The following is a 25289-nucleotide window of genomic DNA, read 5'->3' on the forward strand; positions in this document are numbered from 1 at the left end:
GTGCTTAGTAATTCTACGTGTAGACTCTTCAAAGTACATACCTTTAAACAATAATGATCCTCTTTGTCTATAATTGTATATAATTGCTCTACAAATTTCTAAGTTATTAGATACTTTTGGTTGCTGTATTTGAGTCCAAATTTTACCTTCTCTTTCTGGAATTGCAAAGTTTCTGCTGTCTTTGGCCCATTTGGGAACTTTTTTCAGAAAGGCTCTCTTTTTTTTTTTTTTAAAGAAAGTCAGCGAATCCAAATAATCCTATGTAGTTGGTGTTAGCGAAGAGACTATTTGGAGAACATAAATGGAATTGCTCCATCATAATGTTCTTTTTTTAAATGTGCAATTCTTTGATGTTTAGTATATTCGTGGAATTGTGCAGCCATCGCCACAATCAGTTTTAGAAAATTTTTAGAAGAAGCCCCGTACTTACTAGCAGTCACTTCTCTGTCTTCCCAATTCCCTAGCCCAACATCAAATGACTTTTTGTCTATAGATTGCCTTATTCAGAACATTTCATATATATGGAATCATAGAATATGTGATTTTTGTGATTAGCTTTTTTCTCTTATAATGTTTTCAAGGTTCATCCATGTTGTAGCGTGGATCAGAACTTCATTCCTTTTTATTATAGGCATAAGGCTTTTCCTGGAGAACTTTAAGTAATGGATTTATCCAGTATTGTTTCATTTTTATTCTCATAGGGAATATAGGGGTTTTGGCATACTTTACATATAATAGGATATTTTGTTATATTAAGGCTACTTCTAGGATTCATTTTTAGAGAAGGGTTTATTATTTGGAATATAGACCCCAGTGACTGGCCTTCAGAATGTCTTGAACCCTGTATAATTAATTGCAAGATTTTATGTTCCCAAGTATATTTTTTGGTGCAGGAGTTTAGGGGACTGAGAAGATTTAGTTTTTGTTAAAAGATAATTTTCAAAAAAAGGTAAAATCATGACACTCACACAGATATAAGATGAACACACATTAAAGATTTTATTTTACTTAGAGTGAGGAATCGAGACATTGTATAACTGGTTCAAAGGAAATGTCCAAAGAACAGACATATTTATAGATCAGGAATGAATATGAAATGAATATGAAATGGAGGCAAAGTTAGTTTTTTCCATAGTAGAGAGGGAAGTCATTTGAACCTTTACTGAACATGGCAGATTTTGCCTGTTTATAGATGAAGATTAGTTTGCATCGCTATCAATTATCTACAACTTTCAGAGTTGTAAAATAACTTTATATGATCATAATCATATAACCCAGAGGCATGTCCTAGCCAGTGCATAATTTTCCATTGGAAATACACATATTTTTCCTGCACCTTCAACAGGTTATCAAAAAAGTCTGAAACTCTTCTGTGTTAATTCTAGAGCCTTACTTCAGTTTTAAAAAGTAGCTCCTTTTTGACTAGATTTAGAAGGCAGAATTTCCAGTGTTTGTATCAGTCGAGGGTCAGTCAGAGACCCAGAGATGGGTCTGTAGTTTTTTTTGCATAGGATTACGTGTTAGAGATCTCCAAAGAAGTAGCTTTTGCAGTTTACTTAGGTTACACTTCTCGGCACATATTCAGTATTTCTCATCTCTGGTAACAGTATGACTATTGAAGAGGAGATTTCTAAATATAATTTGGAAAGTCTAGTGACTCAGTGACAAAGGCAGATAATCCTATTAAGATAAGTATGGGAAGGGAAAAGCTCTGATGACTTCTTCTCTGATGGTGGTAAGCTCAGGGAAGTCAAAACTTCTCCTTTGTGGGAAGAATATGGGATTATTTCCACTAGACTTTGCTTGTTATCAAGGAGTTATCATTTCTCTGTCTTCAGAGGTTAATGAACATCTTTTGTACTTTGAAGGGTAACTTCTATGCATATGCACAATAAGTCATTTAGCTACTTATTTTAAGAGATTCTAGGAATTCATAGCAACAAATTTTGCAACATTATACCTTCAAGTTTGCATAGTGCTTTTCTCCCACGTTACCTACTTGTCTTGAGCTGAGAAAGTATTTACCAAGAAAACCCATTATTGCTCTCACCACTACATCCCTCAGCCTGTTTCTGTTTCTTGAACTTCGTTTTATGTATTTTAGTCTTCTAGTTTAAGCTCCCTGTTGTGCCTTTCTTGTTGTATTTTAGAAGAGAGGCACTCAGTGATGAGTTAAGAAAATCGACATCCATCTTCATTTAATGCTTTGTCCTAACCACAAATTAATAAATAAATAAATTTAAATCATTAATTGACAGTATTTAGGGCTATCAGCTTTTATAAGCTCAGAAGCTTTGATTTTCCATGAGCGCCCTCCTAATGACTGGAGAATTGCATATCTGTTTCCTTTCTGAAGCCAAGATTGTATCACAGTGATGGTAAGGTAAGGTGCTTTACCTGAGTATTCCAGTGCCAACTGTAGAGCACTTAGACTTACACGTGTTTGTGGAATAGTACTGATCTTGTATGTCGGACTCAGGAGGCATGCCTGCAAGGGAACATGTAGATAGTAAAACTTTTTGAGATGAACTCAGGTACTCGATCTCTTGACTTTTGGGGGAGGGATATGGTTTGCTCTTTACTTCCTAAAAAATGATGATTCAGTCCCTTCACACATTTCTATGTCACAGTCACTGTTGGTTGGAAGTCTGTCTGGCTTTGTTGCTCAATTCTTACTTCAGTGACCCAAGGGTGTTTTCCCTTTGGGCTTGTGATCTGTTTTTGCCATGAACTTTAATGCCTTTTGGGGCTCTAAAGACTGTAGCATTTTCTTACTTGTTTACTTTGTACTTTGAAGTTCTACAGAATGTGATACATGAAAGAGAATCAGATTCAATTAGCTTTGTTTTCTGTGTTTTTAGGGCAGAAGTAGTAAGATTAAATAATTTAACTCTTTGGGTCTCTTCTATATTTTAGCTTCACTCCCTAACCCGAGTCTCAAGTCTTTAGATTATCATTTGATCTGCTGACTTTAAGGTAGTGAGTGAATTGGGTAAAACAGGTTTTTTCTTTTCCTCAACACTCTTTCTTGCTTTAAAACTTGGATTTCTGGCTCTTCTAGAAAAGCCAAGACTTGAATTGTGCAGTTGTGTTAGAAGTGAAGAAAGTGGAAGGAAGAGGAAAACAAATTCTTCTCTGCATCATCGCAGGGTGGAAGATTTGGTTTTCATTAGTATCTGGCCAAAGAATAAATATTTTAGCCAGGAACAGTGAGTTAATCTCCTTGATTGATGTGGTTGGGCCCTGACTTTAACACGTTGAGGAAAGCTTGGCGATGTCTTGGTAGCCCCCGTCCAAGATGGATAGCCATTAAGTTTGGTGATTGCGTTTCAATAATATATTAAATCAACTGTTGGGTAATTATTATTATTATTATTATTATTATTTTCACAAAAGAAGGGGATGGGGAGAGAAGGTTATAATATAGAGAAACGGTTCTTAACCAGGAATGCTGATCAGAATCATGTTGGGGAGGATTTTAGTAAGTATAAATATATATTTCTGGGCTCCACAGATTGGAGCCCAGAAATATATATTTATACTTACTAAACTTCTCGGTGGGGTATTCTCAGAAAAGTTCCTTGGATGATTTTGATGCACTGCTCTGGTTTAATGGAAATAGTATTGAACAAGAAGTTAGATTCTGATGGAGACTGTGTCTAGTTTGACCCCAGGGAAGGCACATTTTACTATAAGTCTTTGAGCCTCAATTTCTTCCTGATTGAAAAGAATTGGACTAGATGGTCTCTAAGGTTCCTTCGAACAGCAGCATTTTATGATTTTGAAGACAACTCTCTTAAAATACTTTTCAAACTAATTTCTTTCAGTCTTTCTTTTGGAAGCAGGTAATAGCGTGTGTAAGTCTTGCTGAGAAAAGAATGAGGTTTGCAGTTTGAGGGGCAGCATTGAATAGCAGTTCACACCCTGAAAGTACTTGATGTTTGTAGGACAATGTTCAGATAATCTGGCAATGATGTCTTAGTTGGGATAGCCATAGAGAAGCTGTGGCTCTTAATTTGGCTCCTGGAATAAACTAAATGACGTGACTATGAAAATTGTTTTGAATCTGTTTGTCTCTAATAGTTTGTGGCACTGAGAGTTTGGCTCTGGAAACTTGGGCTGTGGAAAATGTAATGAAAAAAAACAAACAAACAATACACTTTGAACCAAAAGGTTTGAGTCCTGGCTTTGCCAGTTCTGAGCTGTGTGACCTTTGTGTCTTAGTGTCTGTATCTATGAAGGACAGAAAGTGATCATGAACTGATTGATCTTTAACGTCCTTTGCAGCTGAGATGGCCTATGATGTGATCTATATTGTGAGCTCATCAGAAGGGTGCTGGTGTATGCAGAGTCTGGTGACATATAACAAACCATTCTCCTCTGTAGGCTCAAGGGGAGAGGTATCGAGGGGAGGCAGAGTCTTCCTAGGATCTTACGAAACAAACTAATAAGTATATGCAGTATTGTAATTATTTCACTTTAGTTAAATATTTGTTGAATTCCTACCATGTTGAAAATGTTGTTCTAGGTTGTGTAGGAGATACAAAATTTATGTCCTCCCTCTTGTTAGTATTCTTATCAGCACTTGGTACCATGAGAAAGTTCAGATACTAAAACAATCGTTTTGTTTCTCTCCCTCACCGGGGTAGGGTGCTTTCTCTCTAGGACAAGTGAACTCAACTCAGTTGGCCAATGCAGTTTGGCCCTGATTGACTCTTGAGAAATAATCTGAATTGAGACATATGGATATTTGGCATATTAGAAATGAGAGATTACATTGTGCTTTGATATAAACTTTTTTTGTAAGGAAGTAGCTTTCCTGGAATTGCTGATTTTACATTGATTCTCCAGTCATATTTTTAGGCATTACTGTTGTGAATTCTTTTCTGTAGTGAGTGACTTATATTTGGAACTCAGATCTGTGTTGTGGCTAGCCATATGCATTTGGACAAGCAGGAAGTTTGAGAGGTACAAGTTGTTATTGGAGCCGAAGGAAACTAGTTTGTGTGGACTTTAGTTTTGACCATAGAACATTAGAAGACTTAATGCTGTATAATCCTCAGCTGAGCAAAATTACTACCTTTTCTTTGGCATGGAGTCTGTGTCTCTGTGGCAGTTCAGGGATTATTAGTAGAGTGGATCAGTGACAGAGAATGTTTTTCTTTGATCTTTAGCCTGAATTTTTTTAGTTTGAGAAGAGCGGGGAGGAGTAAATACCTTGGGAAGTCTTGTTGGTTTCTCTGCTTGGCTTTACAGATCCTTAGTACTCTTATAGGCCATACTCTTCCAGTTATGTTTAGATACTTATAATGTTTTGAAGCCCTAAGAGATGTTTCCAGATGTCTTGGAATTCAACTATGAGTGTGAAGTCTTGGGTTTTAGTCCTGACTCTGCTCTTTACTACTCAGTTTGCCATAGAGCAAGACACTTAACCTTTCTTGACTTCAGTTTTCCCCACCCATAAAGCGAAACCGTTTATTCTTAACCTAAGAACCTCATGAGGTCATAAGGTACAAATAAAATAACATGAAAGATGTTTAAATTTTTTAAGTTGTATAAATATTGCCATATATCCTCTGCAAATAAATACTGTTTTTTAAGTGCTTTGCCCTTTGGCATGCATGTTTGTTATGGCTCCTTTATTAATTAGTTCTTTTCCCTCTGTAATCACATGATCATCTAATCCTTGGAGTTTAAAGGGAAGAGAAAGTTTTAAGCGAGACAAACTGGTGAGCTCTCATCCCTGTAAAATAGTTCCATGCACTAGTGGGCACGCAGGAAATAATCGTCCCATGATGGGAACACTTGACAGCGGTAGGCTTGTAGCAGTGGCAGCATTGCAGGGCAGATCTCTTCTTAGGATGGTGTGGCAAGCAGCTCTAGGGGCTGCCTGAGTGGAGATGCCACTGTTTTTGAATAAAACACACAGATGATTAACCTCTGTTAAACAATAGGGAAAGAATTATTACAATTTATATCAGCTCCAGGGAAAGAAGTATCATCCTCTGTGGGTCTGGAAATGTCTGCCATATGGCTTTCTCTTTTAGTGATACTCATTTTTAGAATTTTTTTTTTCCTGGTATAAATTGGTAATTAAGAAATTTAATGGGGTTGGGGGGATATTACTGCCTAACTAGCACTTGGTCAATTGCAGTACTAATTCTCAAAGAGGTTTTTTTTGGGGGGGAAGGGTTGTGTGGATAATGCCACTATGGAAGTTTGCTTACAGAATCTTGTTCTCTTGGAGTGATTTAGGGACTGAAAGAGTTTAAAATCATTGGCAGTAGCTGTGGGCTAGTACCTATAGGGAAAGTAACTTGTGACTGAAGAATTCTGAGTCTCCATGGGCTTAGTTACTGCCCACATAAAAATGTTGAGAGAATAAATGATAAGTATAAAAATCACTGAGATTGTGTAGAGTGGAAAATAAACTTAGTATTAACTCCCTTCACTGCGTTACACAACCACATTCTAAATTTAAGGAAGCCAGCAGCAAACTCACTCTAAGGCACTAGTTTCAAACCAGATCATGATCCGTTTAGATGGATGCAGAATCAATTTAGTGAGATCAAGCATTTGAAAAAAGAAGGAAGGAAGGAATAGAAATGTGAATGCATCGCAAGTGATAAGGTAAGGTGTTAGGTATTATTTTGGAAACTTTTGGTTTTATATCTTTTGATATGTGTACTAGATTGTGTTGTAAAATACATTTCTGTGGAACTGTTTTGGAAAAGTTTGAAACTCATGGATCTAACAAGTAACATGCCCCGAATTTACAGAATTTGAGGACTTCCACTATCATGTTACATTCATGAAAGTGTCTTGTTTCCTTAAAGTGTTTTGGGTGCTGAAAGCGTTCATTATGTTTGGGAATAGTAGAGTACTAAACTCCCATAAATTCTAGTAGCTGCCTTTTGTCTAATAATGATTAGGATTATTGAGTACTATTTTGATGTCTTTTAGGCATCAGCTAACACCTAAGTCATTAAATTGGAAATAGAATGAATAAAAAGAGAAAGTCTGATCATTTAGTAATCATTATTTGGTAATAGCTTCTTAAAGTAGGTAAAATTTTGATTCTTCATAATACTAAGGTTTATCTTGTTTTTTCCTTTAATAATATACTTTCAAAAGACTTATGGTATTCTTTACTATCATTTGACATACATTCTTTGGGCAAAGTGTTATGTTTTTTCTAGAGGAGTACATTTTCAATTTTATAACAGTGTGAAGGAAGGAATTATTTACTTGTGGGAGTTTTACCAAAACTACTGTCTGTTAAACGAGGGTTGGAGATACCTACAGACATATACACAGACACACCTTATTTACTTTGTGACTGTTATTTTGTGTCCCTTCTAGATAAAGGATTGTAGGCACAAATTGGTGAAATAATTTGCCAGGAGTTACACAATAAGCTAGTGGCCTTCATTTATAGTTCTTGTATTTCCAGAAACACAATATGTAGATTAGGTTGAAATAAACAGAAGCTTAAGTAATTATAAATATATATACAGGTGTAATTATAAATATATATACAGGCATATATAGACAGATGTTTTACTGTAAGCAAAAATGCATGGTGGGAAATAGTAATTATAATAAGTTCTTGTCCCATCTTTATTTGGGTGTTTATCAGTAGTCATGACCTAGCTATACAATTTTAGTTGTTATGAACCATACCATATGTTTAAGGTAGATTCTGCCAAGAACATAAATTGTGAAAAGAAAACCCTTGGGCTGACACTGAAATATAATGCGTTAGGTAATTCTCTGCCTATGAGAATAAAGAATTGGAAGAGTCAAACAGGAGGCTTCGATTCCTAATCTTCACTCTAACACAAGCCTGCCTGTAGAAGCTTAGGCACATAGTTTCATTTTGGATCTCTGTTTGTAAAGTGAAAATGTGGGCTTGATCTCTGAAGTTACCTTCAGTATTTATATTGTATGCTTCCCAAGGGCTGGAGTATTGCATCAGGACCCAGCCTGGGATTTGTGCTGTTTGCAAGGTCCCAAGGAACTGCTTCATTCTTTTTTCCAAGGAGATAGCATACATTACCCCACCAATCCCTATAACGCAATGAGCTGTCAGTGTTGTAAGCTGCTTTTTCATCAGGGACTGAGCCTAGGCTGGACCTTGGTATGAGGCCAGGAGATATAATTTCTGTGACTAATTAGTTGCCTATTCAAAAAGCTTGGTAGGACCCATCCAAATACAGTAACATTTTGTCTTTGGAGTAAGAGAATATAAAATATATTTCCTCTTAGGGAGGTATATTCAAGGACTTTGAATTCAAGGACTCCCATTATCTTCTTGTATCACTTATCAAGAAGATATATTCTTGCTGAATATACTTTTATAAATGTTAGCAAGGAATGCCTTCATATCTTAATAGGCTTTAAAAAAATTATATTAATTTTCATTTGCTGATTCTTTGCTCCCTCCCTAATACTAGTTATATTACTTTATTGTTCAGAGATGTGAAGAGTTGATAATATCTATAGTCATCTTTTGACATTGGTAATAACCTCTATTTTCTGGGTAAATTAGGAAATAGTATCACCAGAGAAAAAGCTTGATCTGAGTTATTGTTCTTCCATGGTCCCATTCATATATACTATTTAACCATTTGGTTTGATCACAGCTTTAACAGTAGAAGATTCTTTATAATGATGGCAATCATGACATTTGTTCGATGGTGATAGACTCCTCTGGTCTTTTCTCAGGTCTTGACCAGCCCTGCCATTGCCATTGCCATTGCCACTGCCTCTGGTGTGCAGGATTGAGATTGTTGATAGCAATAGTGGGCTCTGGGGAATGGCCATCAAGAGCTAGGAGAGGGTTGTAGATAAGTTGTGTTTCCATGGATAGCCCCCTAGGGAACCCAGTACTTGCCTAATGTTAATTATACCGCAGCCTAATTGCTAAGGGTATACATGTTTTCAACAAACATTTGTTGAACACCTGTCCTCCTCCTAAGCTTTCATGCTCCTGCTAGAATGTTGTGTGTAGATATCCAACAGGAACTCAAACCAATATTATTATCTTTTTCTCAAATCTTTCCTACCTTCTTCCGCTTCCCTTCCTGTCCTGGTCTATCATGGTTAACTGTGATACACTTACTTGGTCTCTCAACCTTGAACTTGAAAATTTGGAATTATTTGTACTCTTCCCACTCTATACTTCCAATACCTGACTAGTTATCAAACCCCGTTTGTTCCACCTCCAAAAATGTTTTTCAAACAGATACTGCTTTTTGTCCCTAATGTCATAGTGTTTAAGGTCAACCCAATTTATTTTTTCCCTGGACTTTTTCAACAGTCATCTTAACAGAATTTTTTCCCCTAATTTCTGCCCTGCTTCTCATCTTTCACCAAGTTATGTTAAAAAAAAAGTTACTCTCCTGATAATAACTCATGACTTTTTTATTATTGTTTTGTAATTTGCTTTTTTTTTTTTACTGAACATTATATTCTGGAAATTTTCCCATGTAGTTTATTTAGATCTATCTTTTTAATGCTGCCTAGTATGGGTATATAAAATGTGTGTATCATAGTTTATTTAACCATTCCTTTATGAATGGACATTTATATTTTTTCTTTTGTTGTTATAACTGAAGTGAGTATCCTTGACCGTGTCTCTATACACACGTGCAAGTCTGTAGGTGAGAAAAAGTGGAATTTCTGGGTTAAAATAAATATACATTTAAAATGTTGCAGACACTGACAAATCACTTAACAAAAAGTACCTATTGATTTATACTCCCATGCTTATTATTCTCAAGACCATTTAGTTTTATTTTTATTTTTCAATTAGAATTGACATTCAGTATTATTTTGTATTAGTTTCAGGTGTACAGCATAGTGGTTAGACATTTATATAATTTACAAAGTGATCCCCTGATTAGTTGAGTACTCACCTGGCACCATAAAAATCATTTTCAGTCTGGACTTAGAGTACTTCTCCCAGCCTCAGTACTCTGATGTATTTACTCATTTACTTGGTCATTGTCAACCACTTAGTTTTTATTCAGTACAAATTCTGTGCCAGGACTTTCCTGTATATTGAGCATTTAGTGCTGGATTAGACAGGTATGGTCCCAGCCCTCATCCAGCTTAGCCTCTTACCACACAGAGCCTTTTGCCCTTCTCAGACTTTTTTTAATGCATTGGCAGCTGCTTTTCTCTTTCTTGGTATAGCTTTTTTTCCTTTGACTTTTCTGCTTAGAGAATTTTCTTTGATCATTCTTTTACCCTTTTAACCAGCTTAGATTTTATTCTGTCATATCTTTCTCATCTCCTCTTAGGTAGACTTAGATAGGCCTTCCTTAGTGATCTCTCTTAACACTTCATTTACATCCTTTTATAGTGTGCATGCCGAAGAGTTTTGATGATTTGTTTATATATGTTTGTGCCTGTGTATGCATGTATGCATGTGTGTGTATGTGCATACACATGTACACTTATAGACCTCTCCCATTAGATTAAAGCTCAGTAAGGGAAAGAACCGATGGTCTTTACCTTAATGCTCCTCCAGCTTAATGCCTGAAACACTGGAGATGCTTAATAAATGTTGAGTAAGTGAATGAATAACAAACTGTCAGATGAACTTTTTTTGTACAGGGCACTATGGGGGTTTATAAATATGACTAAGATCTGTCTTTAAGGACTAACCATGTAAGCAGGGAGATAAGAAACAGATGAGTAGACTGCAAGGCACATCGTGATAAGCTTTGTGTAGAGGCACAAATGAGTATTTGAGGAGAATTTAATAGAGATGAATGTCTTGAGTGAGGTATTCTAGTAAATTTTCAGATGAGAGGATTTTTTCTTACTTGTGCCAGGTATTGTCCCTGGCTTGACAAGTGTTTTTTAGTTAAATAAGGCCTTAGAGCAGAAATTGGCAGACTATGGCCTATGGGCCAGATTGGGCCTGCTGCTGGTTTTTGAACAGCCCATGAACTAAGAATGATATTTTACATTTTAAAAATTGTTTTTATAAAAAGAATATTTTGTGATACGTGAAATTATATGAAATTCAAATTTTAGCATCTATAATTAAATTTTGTTGGAACACAGCCACGTTCATCTGTTTACCCATAGCCCATGACTGCGTTTGTGCTATGACAGCAGTTGAGTAGTTGGAACAGACTGTTTGGCCTGCAATGCCTAAAGTATTTACTCTCTGGCATTTTACAGAAACAGTCTTCTGACCCCTGGAGTAGAGGATGGGAAAGATTCAAATAAAGTCGAGAAGAGAAAGACATTGAGAGGCTTGATTGGAGTTAGGAGAGTGGGACAGTGACTGCTACACTTATATAGAAGCTTTAGAGCTGAAAGGATGATCTAGCTCAACTTTTTATTTCACAAAATAAGCAGAATATCAAAATCTTGTCAAAGTCTCCATGACTTGTAAGGGGCAGTGTACACTGGAGAGACTGAAACAGAAGCTTTTAGGACTTTAGAGGATGATAAGATTATTGCCAGGGTAGGGCCAGATCATGAATGGCCTTGCCCTTGAAAAATGAGATTTGAAGAACAAACTAAGAATAATCTTCCTTTCTCTCTCTGAATGTAATATTTCTTTTTTCTCCCCCCCTTATATTTCTAGAAGGCCTTTGAGCCCTACTTCGAGATTTTGGAAGTATATTTCACAAAAGCCAAGAATTATGTAAATGGGCATTGCACTAAGTATGAGCCCTGGCAGCTAATTGCATGGAGTGTCGTGTGGACCCTGCTAATAGTCTGGATATATGAGTTTGTCTTCCAGCCAGAGAGTAAGTATACTATCCTCTCTATAAAGGTATAATGGAGGTTCACTAGCTTTGGAACTCATGACTGATGAATTAGAATAATTTTCTTGCCTTTTTGTTTGGTTCTGATTTTTTTAAACTGTTTAAATGGGAAGTGGGACATTGTCTTCTGACTGGTAAAGTTATAATAGGATTCTTGTGTAACTGTTACTGCTTAGGCTGATTATTCTGCATTTGTAGCTTACATAAAAACTCCTGAGAAATTAGTCATTGTAAGGATCCATAGATATCTCAGAGTTTGGCTTAAACTTTTTTCAGTTTTAGTTTCTTGCCTAGAACGTAATTATGTCACCACCTGGAACTCCCCAAGCAGGACTTTATTGTTTCATTTGAGGACATCCTTTGAAGACTATGTAAAATTGGAACAGCACTCATGCAGTGATCACTTAAATGTCTGCCATGTACCAGACACTGTGCTAAGCTCTGGAGTTATCTACACAAGTGATAGAGAGTCCCTGTCTTCTTGGAAGTGAACTTCTGATGTCACGGGACAATGCACTTTGAGCTTCCTGGGAAGTACCTCAGAGGGCCAGATTGACAGGAAGAGAAGGCCACTTCTCAATGTGCAGAAGATGAGAAGTCTATTAGCGATCAGTTTGTAAATCCTCTACCCTTCCTAAGGTCCCGCTCCGCGCATCAAAAAGACATGGTTGCATGTTTCCTCCTTGTGAATTATTTCTCCCCCACAGGCTGTGCTTGGTAAGTAAATGGTAGGAGTGCTGGTGGCTGTTCTGTAACACTGCTCTGTACTCCTTGCCCACCCTTAGTAGGGATATCCAAGTTAACATTCTTTTGGGATAAGAAACCAATAACATTGGAGAGATGTGCTTGTCATTTCTCATTTGTTTAAAATTTTCATAGCTGTTTGTTTCCCTGATAACATCTGCTTGAAGGGGCTCTTTAACTATCTATTTTCTGCTTTTCTTCCTCTTCTCCTAGGAAAGTCAACTTAGAAGTTAGACTCTATTTTATCTCTACCATGCAGATAGCCTTTGAACCATTCTAGGAACATTGCATAGTAAACATTGCACTTAAAGTGGAAATAAGACATGAGTGCCCTATCTATATTTTAGTTCATTACAGCTTTAAAAACCCTGTCCTCAGTTCCTGCTCCTAGTCCTTGCAAGATTTTCTCATAAACTGACAAATTAGACTGACTGACGCTTCTGCTGCATCTGCCCTGTGGTTTCAAAATGGATGCAACCATTGTCTTTCTCTTCATGCTTGTTCGTTTCTTGGGTAGCATTTGATTCAGTGGTGCCACCATCCTGTCCTTCTAGGTGAAGCGACTTATTCCAGAGGACTCTAAGGAGTATCAGTAAATGTTCTTTTTTTATCGTGATATGTATAAGATAAAATTTACCATTTTACCCATCTTTAAGTGTACAGTTTAGTGACCTTAAGTATATTAACATTGTTGTGCAGCTGTCACTGCCATCCAGAACTTTTCATCATCCTAAACTGAAACTCTGTACCTATTAAACAATAACAACCATTTCCCCCTCTCCCCAGCTCCTGACACCCACTATTCTAGGTACTTTTCCTCTTAGAGTGGTGCATTTGTAAAACCGTACTAAGGTTAGAGATCTTGAAATTTATATTCCTTTGCTATGATTAGTATTAGCTTTAGGTATTTACCTCTATTTCTGTTCTGCGGCCCATGGTGCCCATGTGCATTTTGCTTAACTGGTAGAAGAGAAGAAGCACAGCTATCTTTGGTCCTGGTACTTAGCGCCTTTAGTGTTCAAAAAAGAATATGGTTGCCTCTGAGTATTCCATGAGGAAAATTAATAGTAGTATGTAAATGGTGTGTGCCATCTAAACTTTGTGACCTGAATGAACTCCAAACCATTTCAGTTTTATTTTTAATAACATTTTTTCTTATTACAAAAGTAGTATATGTTTATTGTAGAAAATTGACATATGGGTAAGCCATAAGAACAAAATTAAAATCTTGCTGCCTAGAGATAACCACTATTTACATGTCTATATTCCTTTTTAAATCTGAATCAAGTTGAACCAAAGTTTAGTTTTTGTAGGTCAAAAATTGTTGAATATTGCCCATTTTATATAGTTTAACACATACACACACACAGCACACTCCTTTTGTAACTTCCAACTTGAATTTTAGACTCAGATAAAAACGTCTTCCCTCCAGACATCGGAGATCATTTTGATAAAAGTTCAGTTTTTTTTAGCACCTTGCTCATGTAGAAGTATTCTATACATCACTAAATAGTTGAGTTATTTTTAGTATATTGCCCTAGAGAAGTCTAAAGTCTGGACTAATGATAAATTTTGCTGATCTTGAAACTCTGAATACCCTTCTGAAGGGGAAAGGGTGATTTTGGAACACAGAATGGATGCCAGGGGATGTAAGAAGGGGAAGAAGCAGGAGGAGGATGGGCGTGGGAGGATGGGCAGGAGTTAGCATAGCAGCTCCCTAAGGTGTTCTCTTTTCCCGAATTCTGCTCTGTGATTATCAGCTCAAATTCCTACAACTTGTGTTGATTTTAACTGGGATTGTCTGTAGTTCATCAACAGAAATCAGTTATGTGATAGGAGCGGGTTGTAAACTCTCTCTGTTTTTAGCTGCCTTACCTAGTCATGGGTAGTATGAGGATCAGGTGGCATAATTTGTATGAGAGAAATTTGTAAACTGTAAAGAGCCATACATGATTGTTCTTACACTGGTATTATTTTATTACCTTAAAACATTCTAATTACTTTTCTTTCTATGCCTCTGGGGACTTTTGAGGTAATATTTTTAGGTCATAACCACATTATCTTTTCATCTTTAGTTTCTCAATCTCTGATCCTATATTCTTCTTTTTTTTCTCAATTACAGTTTACATTCAGTTTTATTTTATGTTAGATTCAGGTGTATAGCATAGCGGTTAGACATTTATGTACTTCATGAAGTAATCCCCCAATTAGTCTAGTAACCGCCTGACACTTCACATAGTTATTACAATATTATTGAGTATACTTCCTGTGCTGTACTTTACATCCCAATGACTATTTTGTAACTACAAATTTGTACTTCTTAATCTCTTCACATTTTTCACCGAGCCCCTCCTTCATTCCCCTCCCATCTGGTAACCATCAGATTGTTTTTTGAACCTATGAGTCTGTATTCTGTTCTTTTTACTCTGTATCATTTATCCCATCACTTTCACCAAATTAGTCTATTCTTTCCTCCTCCACCCTAGTCACATTACTGAACTTTTGGACACCTGCCTCAGTCTGCTGGTTTTTAGTCCTCTTTTTACCTCATGAATTAATTATTTCATCTATTAAATAAGAAAGTGGTTCTGAATCTTTTATAGCTTTAACATTGTTAGAAATGAGGTTGACCCTTGAACAATGTGAGGGTTAGGGCACTGACCACCTGCACAATTAAAAATCCCTGTATAACTTTTGAACCCCCAAAAAACTTAACGACAGTCCCTCAGTATCCATGGGGGACTGGTTCCAGGATCCCCTGTGGGTACTAAAATGTGTGGAAGCTCAAGTTCTTTAATGTGAAATAGCACAGAGCAGTGTGTGCAGCTGGTCCTCCTTGCCCGCAGACTCCCAACCGCGGACTGCAAACACTGGTTTTGACCTGTGGTTGGTTGAACCCGTGGATATGAAAACCTGGAATGTGGGGGACTGTAGATTTATTGAAAAAAATCCACGTGTTGTCACTGGACCTGCGCAGTTCAAACTCATGTTGTTCAAGGGTGTGCTATAGTCAAATAACAAGCAGCTTAAATATTCAATACTAAATTATACTCACTTGATGGATTATATGGTAACATTTAAAAATATGTTTAGGAAAAATTTTTAATGTAGAACGTGCTCTGAGTGAGAAGAGTATACAATATTGTACGTACAGCAAGATATCAGCTATGTATTACAATGTGTAGAACATAAGACTGAAAGGAAATAGTCCACAATTTAAACAGAAAGGTAACTGCAAATAAGTGGTTTCAGTCCCTTTGTCATCTTACTCAGTCTGTGTCTTAGTTACCTGGTTTTGTCCCAGACATTTATAGAGTGTTGACTACAGTGCTAGGCACTATAGGGTGAGCTAGAAAGACGAGTACAACCTAAGCAAAAACTAGTAACGATGAAAGGCATCCATATAATGAATACCAAAAGAACGCACACATATACGTTCTATGGTTGTTGAGAGAACACTTTTTCTGGCCAGAGAAATTGGAATGCCCAGATCTCCTAGGAATGTAGTAACAGTTCATATTCAGTCCATGTCATGCATGAAAGCTAGGTCTTATACACATTTTGGATAACTGAAAATTCCTATTGTGAATTTGAAGCAGTGTAGACTCTTGGGAGTCTACTAAAAAAACAAAGACTTCATTTAAATCCCTGCTCCATCACTGATTTAATCTGTGGCCTTGAGCAAGTTATTAATGCTTTGATTCTTTGTTGCCTTTGGATAGTATATATAGTACCTTCTATGTCAGCCTCAAAATCAGAGTCAGTTGAGATATATTGAATGTGAATTCATTAAAGGTATAATGAATTTCAGTCTTTCAGTGCCATATATTTATAATTATTGTAATGACAGGGTCAGAATTCCATATTTGTCCTATATTCTGACAAACAGAATGGAATCTGATTGGTGTTCATGATGTTGAAGGCCTTTTTAGGTCCAGAAAGTTTTAGGATATGTGGAGCCTAGATTCTGGAAAAAAAGTATGGTTGGTCATTTGTTTTGGGGGAAGGAAGAGAAATGTTTGGCATCTGGAAACCCTGGGATGGTACAGAACTCTGGACTACACATATGTCATTCCACCCAACAGTTCTTTTTCTGGACATTTATCCTGTAGGTATTCTCTTATATATGTGATATGGTGTGTGTTACAGGTTATATATTTCAGCATGGTTTGTAATAGCAAATATTAGAAAAGTGTCTATCAGGAAGGGGCAGATTAAATAAATTATGAGATATCTATATAGTGAAATACTCTACAGCTACAAAATGAATGAGGAAGCACTGATCTTTAGGAGAATATTCCTAAGTAGAAAAACAAGGTCTAGTACAGTGCTAGAGTATGCTACTTTTTGTGTAAAAAGATAGACATATAAGAACACCTATTCTTGTTTGTATATGTATAAAGAAATTCTAGAAGGTTGTTCTAGAAACTAATAGTGGTGTTTACCTGGGAGTACAATGAAAGTCTGGGGGTAGATGAGAGAGAAACTTGTAACTCTGTGTGTGTATTTATATTTCTTTTACTTTTTGAACCATGTAAATACAGTACTTATTAAAAAATTAAATTTAAAAGGTTTTTTTAAAGGAAGGAAACACTACTTTTGTGATCTGAAAGCAAGTGAGATTGCGGAGGACGTATTTGAGTAGTTCATACGTTGTGACTGGCTTGTCACATCTATGGAAATTTATTTGGATAATAGAGCCATTTGTTTCTTTTTTAGGTTTATGGTCAAGGTTTAAAAAGAAATGCTTTAAGCTCATCAGGAAGATGCCTATTATTGGTCGAAAGGTAAATGGAACCTGTGTACATCTTCCTCCTCTACCCCACCCCCATGGTAATACCTCTTTCTAGTTACTGAACCTAGTATTCTTGGTGGGGGCATGATTTTGTTCCCCACCTTCAAGGAACATTTGACAATGTTTGGAGACTTTTGGTTATCACAATCTGAGGGGAGTGCTGTTGGCATCTAGTGGATAGTGGCCAAGATACTGCTAAACATCCTACAATACACAAGAAACCCCCCCACAACAGAGAGTTATGTGGCTCAACACGTCAGAAGCTCCAAGACCGAGAAACCTGACTAACCCTTTCTCCAACATACGTGACCAAAAGAGAAAGGCGATGTCTGTTAAGGAAGAATTTGAAATTAGAAAACCTGACAAGTCACATGATGCTTTGGAGCACTATTTGGCTGGGCTGAATTTAGATATTTATCCAAGGATTGGGTGCTTACATGGTTTGAATCAGGGTTGGCAAACTTTTTCTGTAAAGTGCTAGATAAGAAGCATTTTAGGCCTCGCAGGCCATGCCGTGTCTCTCACAACTCTTCACCTCTGCCCTTACAGAGGGGACGCAGAGATGGCACTATAGGTAAAAGAATGAGCCTGGCTGTTTGCAATGAAACTTTCTTTATAAAAATAGATGTAGTCCAAATTTGGGCTGTAGTTTGCCGATCTCAGGTTCAGAAACTTAGATAGAAGGGCTATTTTCTTGCTTTTTGTATCTATCCATAGTCTAGTGTATTCCCTTCCTGTATCCTCTCTACCCTCACCCATGCTGAGGATAAGACAGTCACCTTTGTACCCTTCCCACAGGTTCTTTATCACAGATGAAGATAAACAGGGCAGGCCTAAGGGAGTTCTAAGGGAGGCAAACGAGTCCTTAATATCTTTATCTTCCCCAATACCCTTTTCTGCCTCTCAACTTTCCTCAAGTTTTCCTTTACTTTTGGTTTTCAATTCCCTTTCTCCTTTCCTGGCCAAAGCAGAAAAGATGTCAGTTATCTTTAGCTTTTGACTGAAATCCGTTCACACCATTGTGCTAACTCTTCCAAACTCCGTATTTTCAGGTTCATTTCCTTTGGGGAAGTAGAAGTAGTAACTGGAGTAGAGAAGGGGCATGAAAGTAGATAGATAGGCTCTTATTTGACCCTAAATTATATTAAGTTCTAAGATTAAGTCCTAATTGAGTAAGGGGTAAAGGAAGAAGGAAGATGTAAAGGATTGACTGGATCACAAAGGATAATAGCATATCTTTTTATCAGGCCCTGTATTTTTTTGGCCTGTATTCTTTACACTTTGCTCCTTCAATTTCAGATTTCGAGACAGTGATAGAGTTTCAGAACCCATTCTGTTATCTTATTATAAAATAACAGAATGGAAGGGACTTAGAAATTGCATAATCACCTTTCATTTTTTTAGAAACAGACTTCGAAGCTCAGAGACAGAAAGTTATTTATTTTCGAGTGATTACATGTATACCCCTCTCTCGTTCATTCACTTAAATTTCCTTTTTCAGCACTGGTTTATTGAGTACCTGCTCAGTGACAGGTGTTATTCTGGATGCTAGGGATATAGTCGTGAACAAGACCAAGTCCTTCCTCTGTAGAACTTACATTTTAGTAGGAAAGATAAATAATTAAACAAGTACATAAGAATTTCACTTTGAAATACATGCTGCAAAGAAATTAAAGTGTGATAGAGGTCCTGAGGCAAGAATTTGAGGTGGAAAGTACTTGCTCTGCTTTCTAAGACACCTCTTATTATCTTTTTTTTTTTTATCCATTTTATTTTATTACGACAGCATAGTCTGCATGCAAACTCAGCTTTTATAGCTCGTTCCTGTTGCATGGTCACCCTTTATACAGCATAATTCTTTATTTACAACTTAAAAAATATCTTCATGTTCATCACATGTCCCGGCATTGCCCAAGACTGTGGACTCTGCTACCTGCCAGCGCCTGCCTAGTAGACTATTGTAGACATTTTTTAAAGAAGTGGATTTCCCTATGATTTCATTGAGGGCCATATCTAAGAAGATCCTCTTGTATAGTCATTTACAGCTATAGATGAGAAAAATCTAAATGTTTGGAGTGAGATCTTACACACACAAATTGTGACATAGAGCCACTCTTCCCCAGACGTGCCAGTCAAGCATCTCTTAGCACAGATAGCAGCACCTGCCAGTCTACCATCCTTATTCTTTTCTCCCCACCCCCAATACTTTTTATTGCCTGACTTATTTTCTGCCGCTGCTGCTGAAAATAAGCTTCATGAGAACAGGAATTTTTTTTTCCACTGTATACTGCCTCAGTTTGTTTTGTTCACCATGTATTTCTGGTCCACAGTAGTAGTTAACAAATATTTATTGAGTGAATGACTGAAAGAAAATGTCTCAGAAGTTGTTGCTGTGAGGATGGAAAAGAAATAACCACAGTTATTTTTATGTGATTAATTATGTAGCAGAAAGGACCATAGTCCTCCTAGAACTTAAGAGTCAAACAGTAGAAGCTGTCAGTAACCTGAGGAGATAGAATGCAGTCTTCCTGGCACTTCCCAGGATGTCTTGAGCTTATATGTGGGGACTTATGCAGGGCCTCAAGATTCCTGCTGTGCTCTGTGCATCTATTGAAGGACCTCATCATTTGCACAAGCACTAGAATCTCTTTTACTGTTGTATGGTCTGTTTTCTGGCTGTTGTTCATGGCTCTGCCTTAGTTTCTTTATCACACATGTTCTTGCTGCTGCCAGGGCAAGAACAAGGTCCAAATATCTCCCTCACAGAAGTGCTGACTTTAGCAAATGTAAACTGAGTAAAGCAGTGGTGATGTTGACCTGGCAGAGGAAGGAGCTGGGAGGGGGCAGAAATTGAGTGCATCTTTAACCTTTAGAAAGGTGACTTTTCAGACTTCTAAGAAAATGTTGCACATGCCAGAAAATGCCTGAACAAACTGTCACCATATCTCTTTGAGAAAAAAAAAATATACCAACCACCGTTGTCTGTAGCACTCGTGTGGTGCCCCGCCTTTGGCGGTCGACTTGGTGTCTTAACTGGTTCTTCTACTCTGTATACTGTCTTCTTCCATCTCCTCGTTAACTTTGTTTTTCTTATCTTTGGAGATCCAAGATGAGTTGAACAAGGTCAAGAATGACATTAGCAAGAACATGTCATTTCTGAAAGTGGATAAAGAGTATGTGAAAGTTCTGCCTTCTCAAGGTCTGAGCCCATCTGCAGTTCTGGAGAAGCTCAAGGAGTACAGCTCTATGGGTACGGTTCTCGACAAATACATACCACCTACTTCATTAACCTGGCTGGGGCGGTTGTTTAATGCTTGCGTGGGTTAAGAACAGTTCATCCCTGGTACTTACATGCTCAGCAAGGCCCACTTCCTGTCTCAGAGGTTGAATTTCATATTTTAAAAATTATGTTTAGATTCATCTTTCATCCTTACAGCAAACAATTCTCAAAGACAGTGGAACTTGGTTTTGTTTCCTTTTGTGAGCCTGACTAAAACAGATGCATTTGTTTTTTAAAAGAGAATATGTGTAATAAAAATGAAATACAAAAATAATTTTTAATTGAAATACAGATCCATTATGGAAATTGTGAAATATTCATAAAGACACAAAAGAAAAGTCACTATAATTCTCTCATCAAAAGATAAACACAGATGATGTGTGTGTATGTGTGTTTATCAGAATGTTAATAGTGTTTTGTATAATAAACACACACACATGAGCACACATATAGGAAAGACAAATGCACCAAGTAGTTTAATGCTTAAGAGAACAGCTCATGGAATCAGCCTGGATTCACATCCTGGTTTGGCTACTTAAAATATGATCTTGGGTAGGTTACTTAATTTCTCTGTGCCTCAATTTGTCTCTCTACAATGGGTATAATAATAGTAATACTTACTTGAAAGAATGATTATAGAAATTAATGTGATCATTAATTTTGTTACAGATTAAGGTCATATTAGAAATACTTTCTTAAAGTAGGCCTTTTAGTTTGGCATAATTTCAGATTTATAGAAAATAATGCAAAGATAATACAGAGATTTCCCATGTGCCCCTTGCCCAGCTTTTCCTGATATTAACATTTAAAATAATCTTGGTACATTTATCAAAGCTAAAAAATACACATTGGTATAGTACTATTAACTAAACTACAAATTCTATTCCTATTTCACCAGTTTTTCCACTAATGTCCTTTTTTTAAGTTCTGGGACTCAACACAAGATACCACGTTTGCATTTCAACAAATATATTTTAAAATGTTGAATTGACATATGTTGAGTTTTTGACATTGGCTGGTACAAAATTAGATACAGCCCAGGATTTATAGATTATATAAAGCAGGGATTAGCACTTCGAGACCTGTATAGTAAGAATTTCTGTGTTTATGCGGGCTGGTTGCTACCACTGTATTTTCTTCCCTTCCATTTTTAAGTCACTGTCCATTGCCGTACTCTGTAGCACCAGTAAAAGAATAGGAAATGAAACTATGTATCCTATTTATGAAAGTCTGATGACCTCTGGTCTGAAGACATGTCTGGTGTAGGTCAGTGTCCTCTAAGAGAAGTGGGAAAGTCAAACTGGCTGCAAGCCAGAGTTTGGCAGATTGTGTGAGATTGAAGGATTAGTCTGGATATTCACTACTCAGTCCTCTGCTCTCTTGTTGGAGTTAAAAAATCTTTGCTTTGTAGAGCCCATGATTATAGTTTTCAGTTAGTGTGTTTCTATAATAGCTCTTACTACCCACTTTTAATAGGGCATAGCCATGCGATATTAGAAGGACCTAAGATGCCCACATTAACAGATTTGTTGGTACAATGTAGAATTTAGAATCTCAGCCAGGAAGTAGAAAGTAGAAAGTAGACCTTTATATTCTCAGGAACCTTTCCTCAGAGCTTTATCCCAGTGTTGACTGTAGTCCAGATCTGAATGCTATAGTGTATGTTGCTGGAAGCAGGTGGCTAATTCTGTATGTGTTTCTGGGCTCATCTGGAAGAGAGTCCCTAAGAGAGACTAAGATGTCACTGTGGCTTGTCTAGTCGGAGATTCAGTTCCCTGACTCCAACCCTGATACAGTGTACTGAAATTTCACTTTTGTGTTGCTCTTTTCTGCCAACTCTGCTCATAATAGTTCTCACACTTTCTGTGATTACATAGGAAGGGGGGGGGACAAAGGAAACATTGCAGAAAAAGGTCAACCTAAGCCATACAGAGAACAGAAAATGAGTGTCTAGATAGAAGAAAACTTCTGCTGTTAGAAGGCAGTTGGGGATGAACACACTGTTGTTAGTTATAATTGATGATCTTTCATCTTTATTTTGCTGAGATAACTCTAATGGAATTCTTTCTTTCTTGATGTAATTAAATAAAAACCACTTTTGGATTGCCACTCGACTTTTTTGTCTTTTGTACTCAGAGGGGTTTCTTGTATTTCTTTATGAGAACTTGTCTTCCCAAAAGTTCCTGCTTACTGACCCAGTGATCTTAACTTTCTTTGTAGATATCTTCTGGCAAGAAGGGAGAGCCTCTGGCGCGGTGTATAATGGGGAGGAGAAGCTCACCGAGCTCTTGGTGAAGGTGAATGCCCTGTACTCAGAGAGAGTGTGTGTGGTCTATGCCAGTTTATATTACCTCACTTTTTCTCCTTTTATAATTTAAAAATTAAGAAAAGTTTATTGTTAAAATAAAACCGGTTTAGAAAATTTCTCTTCACCCAAACAGGTAAATATGTATAATATTGTCAAAGACATCTTTAATCTGTAATAAAGTAAAATATTGCTTATAGATGCTCTGTGTAGAAGGCAGATTACCAGGGAAGGTAGTCCTATTGTTTGAGATTATTAATGATAAGACATTTCATTTGATAAGAAGAGACAAGGGATAGATACTTGGTTATAATTTTTTATACTACCTGAATTTCAAATCAAATCATCTGAGGATGAGCAGTAGTCTCACTTATAAAATAATTTTTTGTTGTTGTTGTCATTGTTGACTTTACAGTTGCCTTTAGCATCTTCCATTTCTAGTCAAATTTATTTTTGAAATTCCATTTTGTCATATAAAGTTAGCATTGACTGATGGTCTCTAAGGTCTTTGTATTTGATTATTATAATCATGAAACTGCTCATACCTTGCTAAATATTACAGGTTTTGCTTAGCTATATCTTGACATAATCTTCTAATCTTCTATGCTTAAACATCCTTCAGTGGCTTCCCATAATATACAGGATAAAATGCAAGCTGCTTCTGTAGCACAAAATACAAGTGCCTTCCTGAGCCAGCTCCTACCTAGTTTTTTTCAACCACTCTTATTACTGTCCTCCATAAACACTAACTCCTGCCTTTTCTCTTTACAGAGTACACCTTGCTCTTATGTTGTATTCATGTCTCGCCTTTATTGCACCTGTTCTCAGTAATGAATTCCCATTCTTCTCTCACGGTTCCACTCAATAGACACCTCCAGACCACTCAGGATGTTCATTATTCCCTTTTTAAAGGCCCCTTACTGTCATGTATACACATCTGGTATTGCACTTAAAATAGCTGCTTTGTGCCAGACACTCTACTAAGTGCTTTGCATATGTTATATATTATCTGCTTATTGCTAGAACTCTATTAGATCAGTCCCATAATTATCCCCTTTAGCATATGAGGAAACTGAGCCTCAGAGAGGTTATTCAACCTAAGATTATACAGCTGAAGGGACAGGCAAAGCTAAGACTGGGTTTGTTTGGTGTTTTAGTCTGTGCTTTTAACTACATACATTTATACTTCCTCTCTTACCACACTGTAAATTAGTTTGTCTCCTCCACTATATTTTGGTCTTCTTTAGGTTGGGAAACATATCTTACCATTTTTCTAGTTTCTGATGTTGTGCTTGATACCTGGAAACTTTTGTTTAGTGTGTGCTTCTTGATCCTATGCGCTGTAATTGTCTTACTTCATATCTGCTCGCATTTCTTTGCAGGCTTATGGCGATTTTGCATGGAGTAATCCATTGCATCCTGATATCTTCCCAGGACTACGGAAGATAGAGGCAGAGATTGTGAGGATAGCTTGTTCCCTGTTCAATGGGGGGCCAAATTCCTGTGGATGTGTAAGTATATGCAAGAGGCATCTAACCATTTTTTTAGCTTAAAATAGAAGAGTTTATTAAAGTCATTTTACTTTTTTTAATTACATGAATAATACACGATTATTGTAGAAAGATTCAGAGTAAGAGCAGTTTTAAAATACCTGTATTTTTGTAATACATATAGTATCAACGTTTTGGCATATATTCTAGATATTTTCTCTCTGATTTTTTATTTTAAAAACTTTAAACCTACGTAAAGTTGCTGGAATAGATTAAAGAACATGTTAAAGTCACTAAACATAAATATTTGGCCACATCTGCTCTCTCAGCTCCTTTCTTTTTCTCCTTCCCTCTTTTTTGTCTACCCACCCCACCTACCTCTCTACCCACTTATCTATGTAATTTTGTTGAACCATCTTGTAGTTTTTTGAGAAGCTTCTCAGTTTACTTGAGCTGGAAGTTTACTTTTCAATTTTGCTATAAATCGTATCCCATTTCATTGCTTTCAGAATAAAGGAAGAGGGTATCATTATATTTAAAGACACACATGAGGATCCCTTGTTTCAGCTGTTCTTTCCAGTAGATGTTTGTTAGTTTTCCTGAACTGCGATTAATAAACTTGTTAAGATTTGTTACTACAAACTGATATTATCTTCTCTAGAAAAAATTAAATCTTGGCTTATGCAGAATAGATGGATTAATCTCAGTATGTTGTAATGGTAACCTAGAGGTGCTAACTCTATCAATTACTTTTATAATCATTATAAAGTCTACAGATGTATTGAAGGCCCCATCCAAAGACAAAAACATTTTATAGTTACTTTTTGTTTTTTCCAATAAGCGGTGTTGTTTTACTTTATGTTGGCACCATGAAAATCGA

The 25289-nt window shown here is 36.7% G+C and overlaps 1 protein-coding gene across 3 annotated transcripts in view; it reads left to right on the forward strand.

The window, feature by feature from the left end:
* The window catches only part of SGPL1 (sphingosine-1-phosphate lyase 1), a 50331-nt gene that overhangs the window by 8800 nt on the left and 16242 nt on the right, over positions 1-25289 (forward strand). For all 3 annotated transcript variants that reach the window (XM_039872046.1, XM_039872045.1, XM_039872047.1), the window contains exons 3-7: positions 11612-11777; positions 17259-17326; positions 20437-20584; positions 22835-22911; positions 24302-24430. In XM_039872046.1, coding sequence (XP_039727980.1) covers positions 11612-11777; positions 17259-17326; positions 20437-20584; positions 22835-22911; positions 24302-24430 — 588 coding nt within the window. The remainder of the gene's footprint in view (positions 1-11611; positions 11778-17258; positions 17327-20436; positions 20585-22834; positions 22912-24301; positions 24431-25289) is intronic.

Source organism: Pteropus medius, unplaced genomic scaffold (genome assembly GCF_902729225.1).
Source record: "Pteropus medius unplaced genomic scaffold, Ma_sr-lr_union100, whole genome shotgun sequence".
Classification (NCBI taxonomy): Eukaryota; Metazoa; Chordata; class Mammalia; order Chiroptera; family Pteropodidae; genus Pteropus; species Pteropus medius.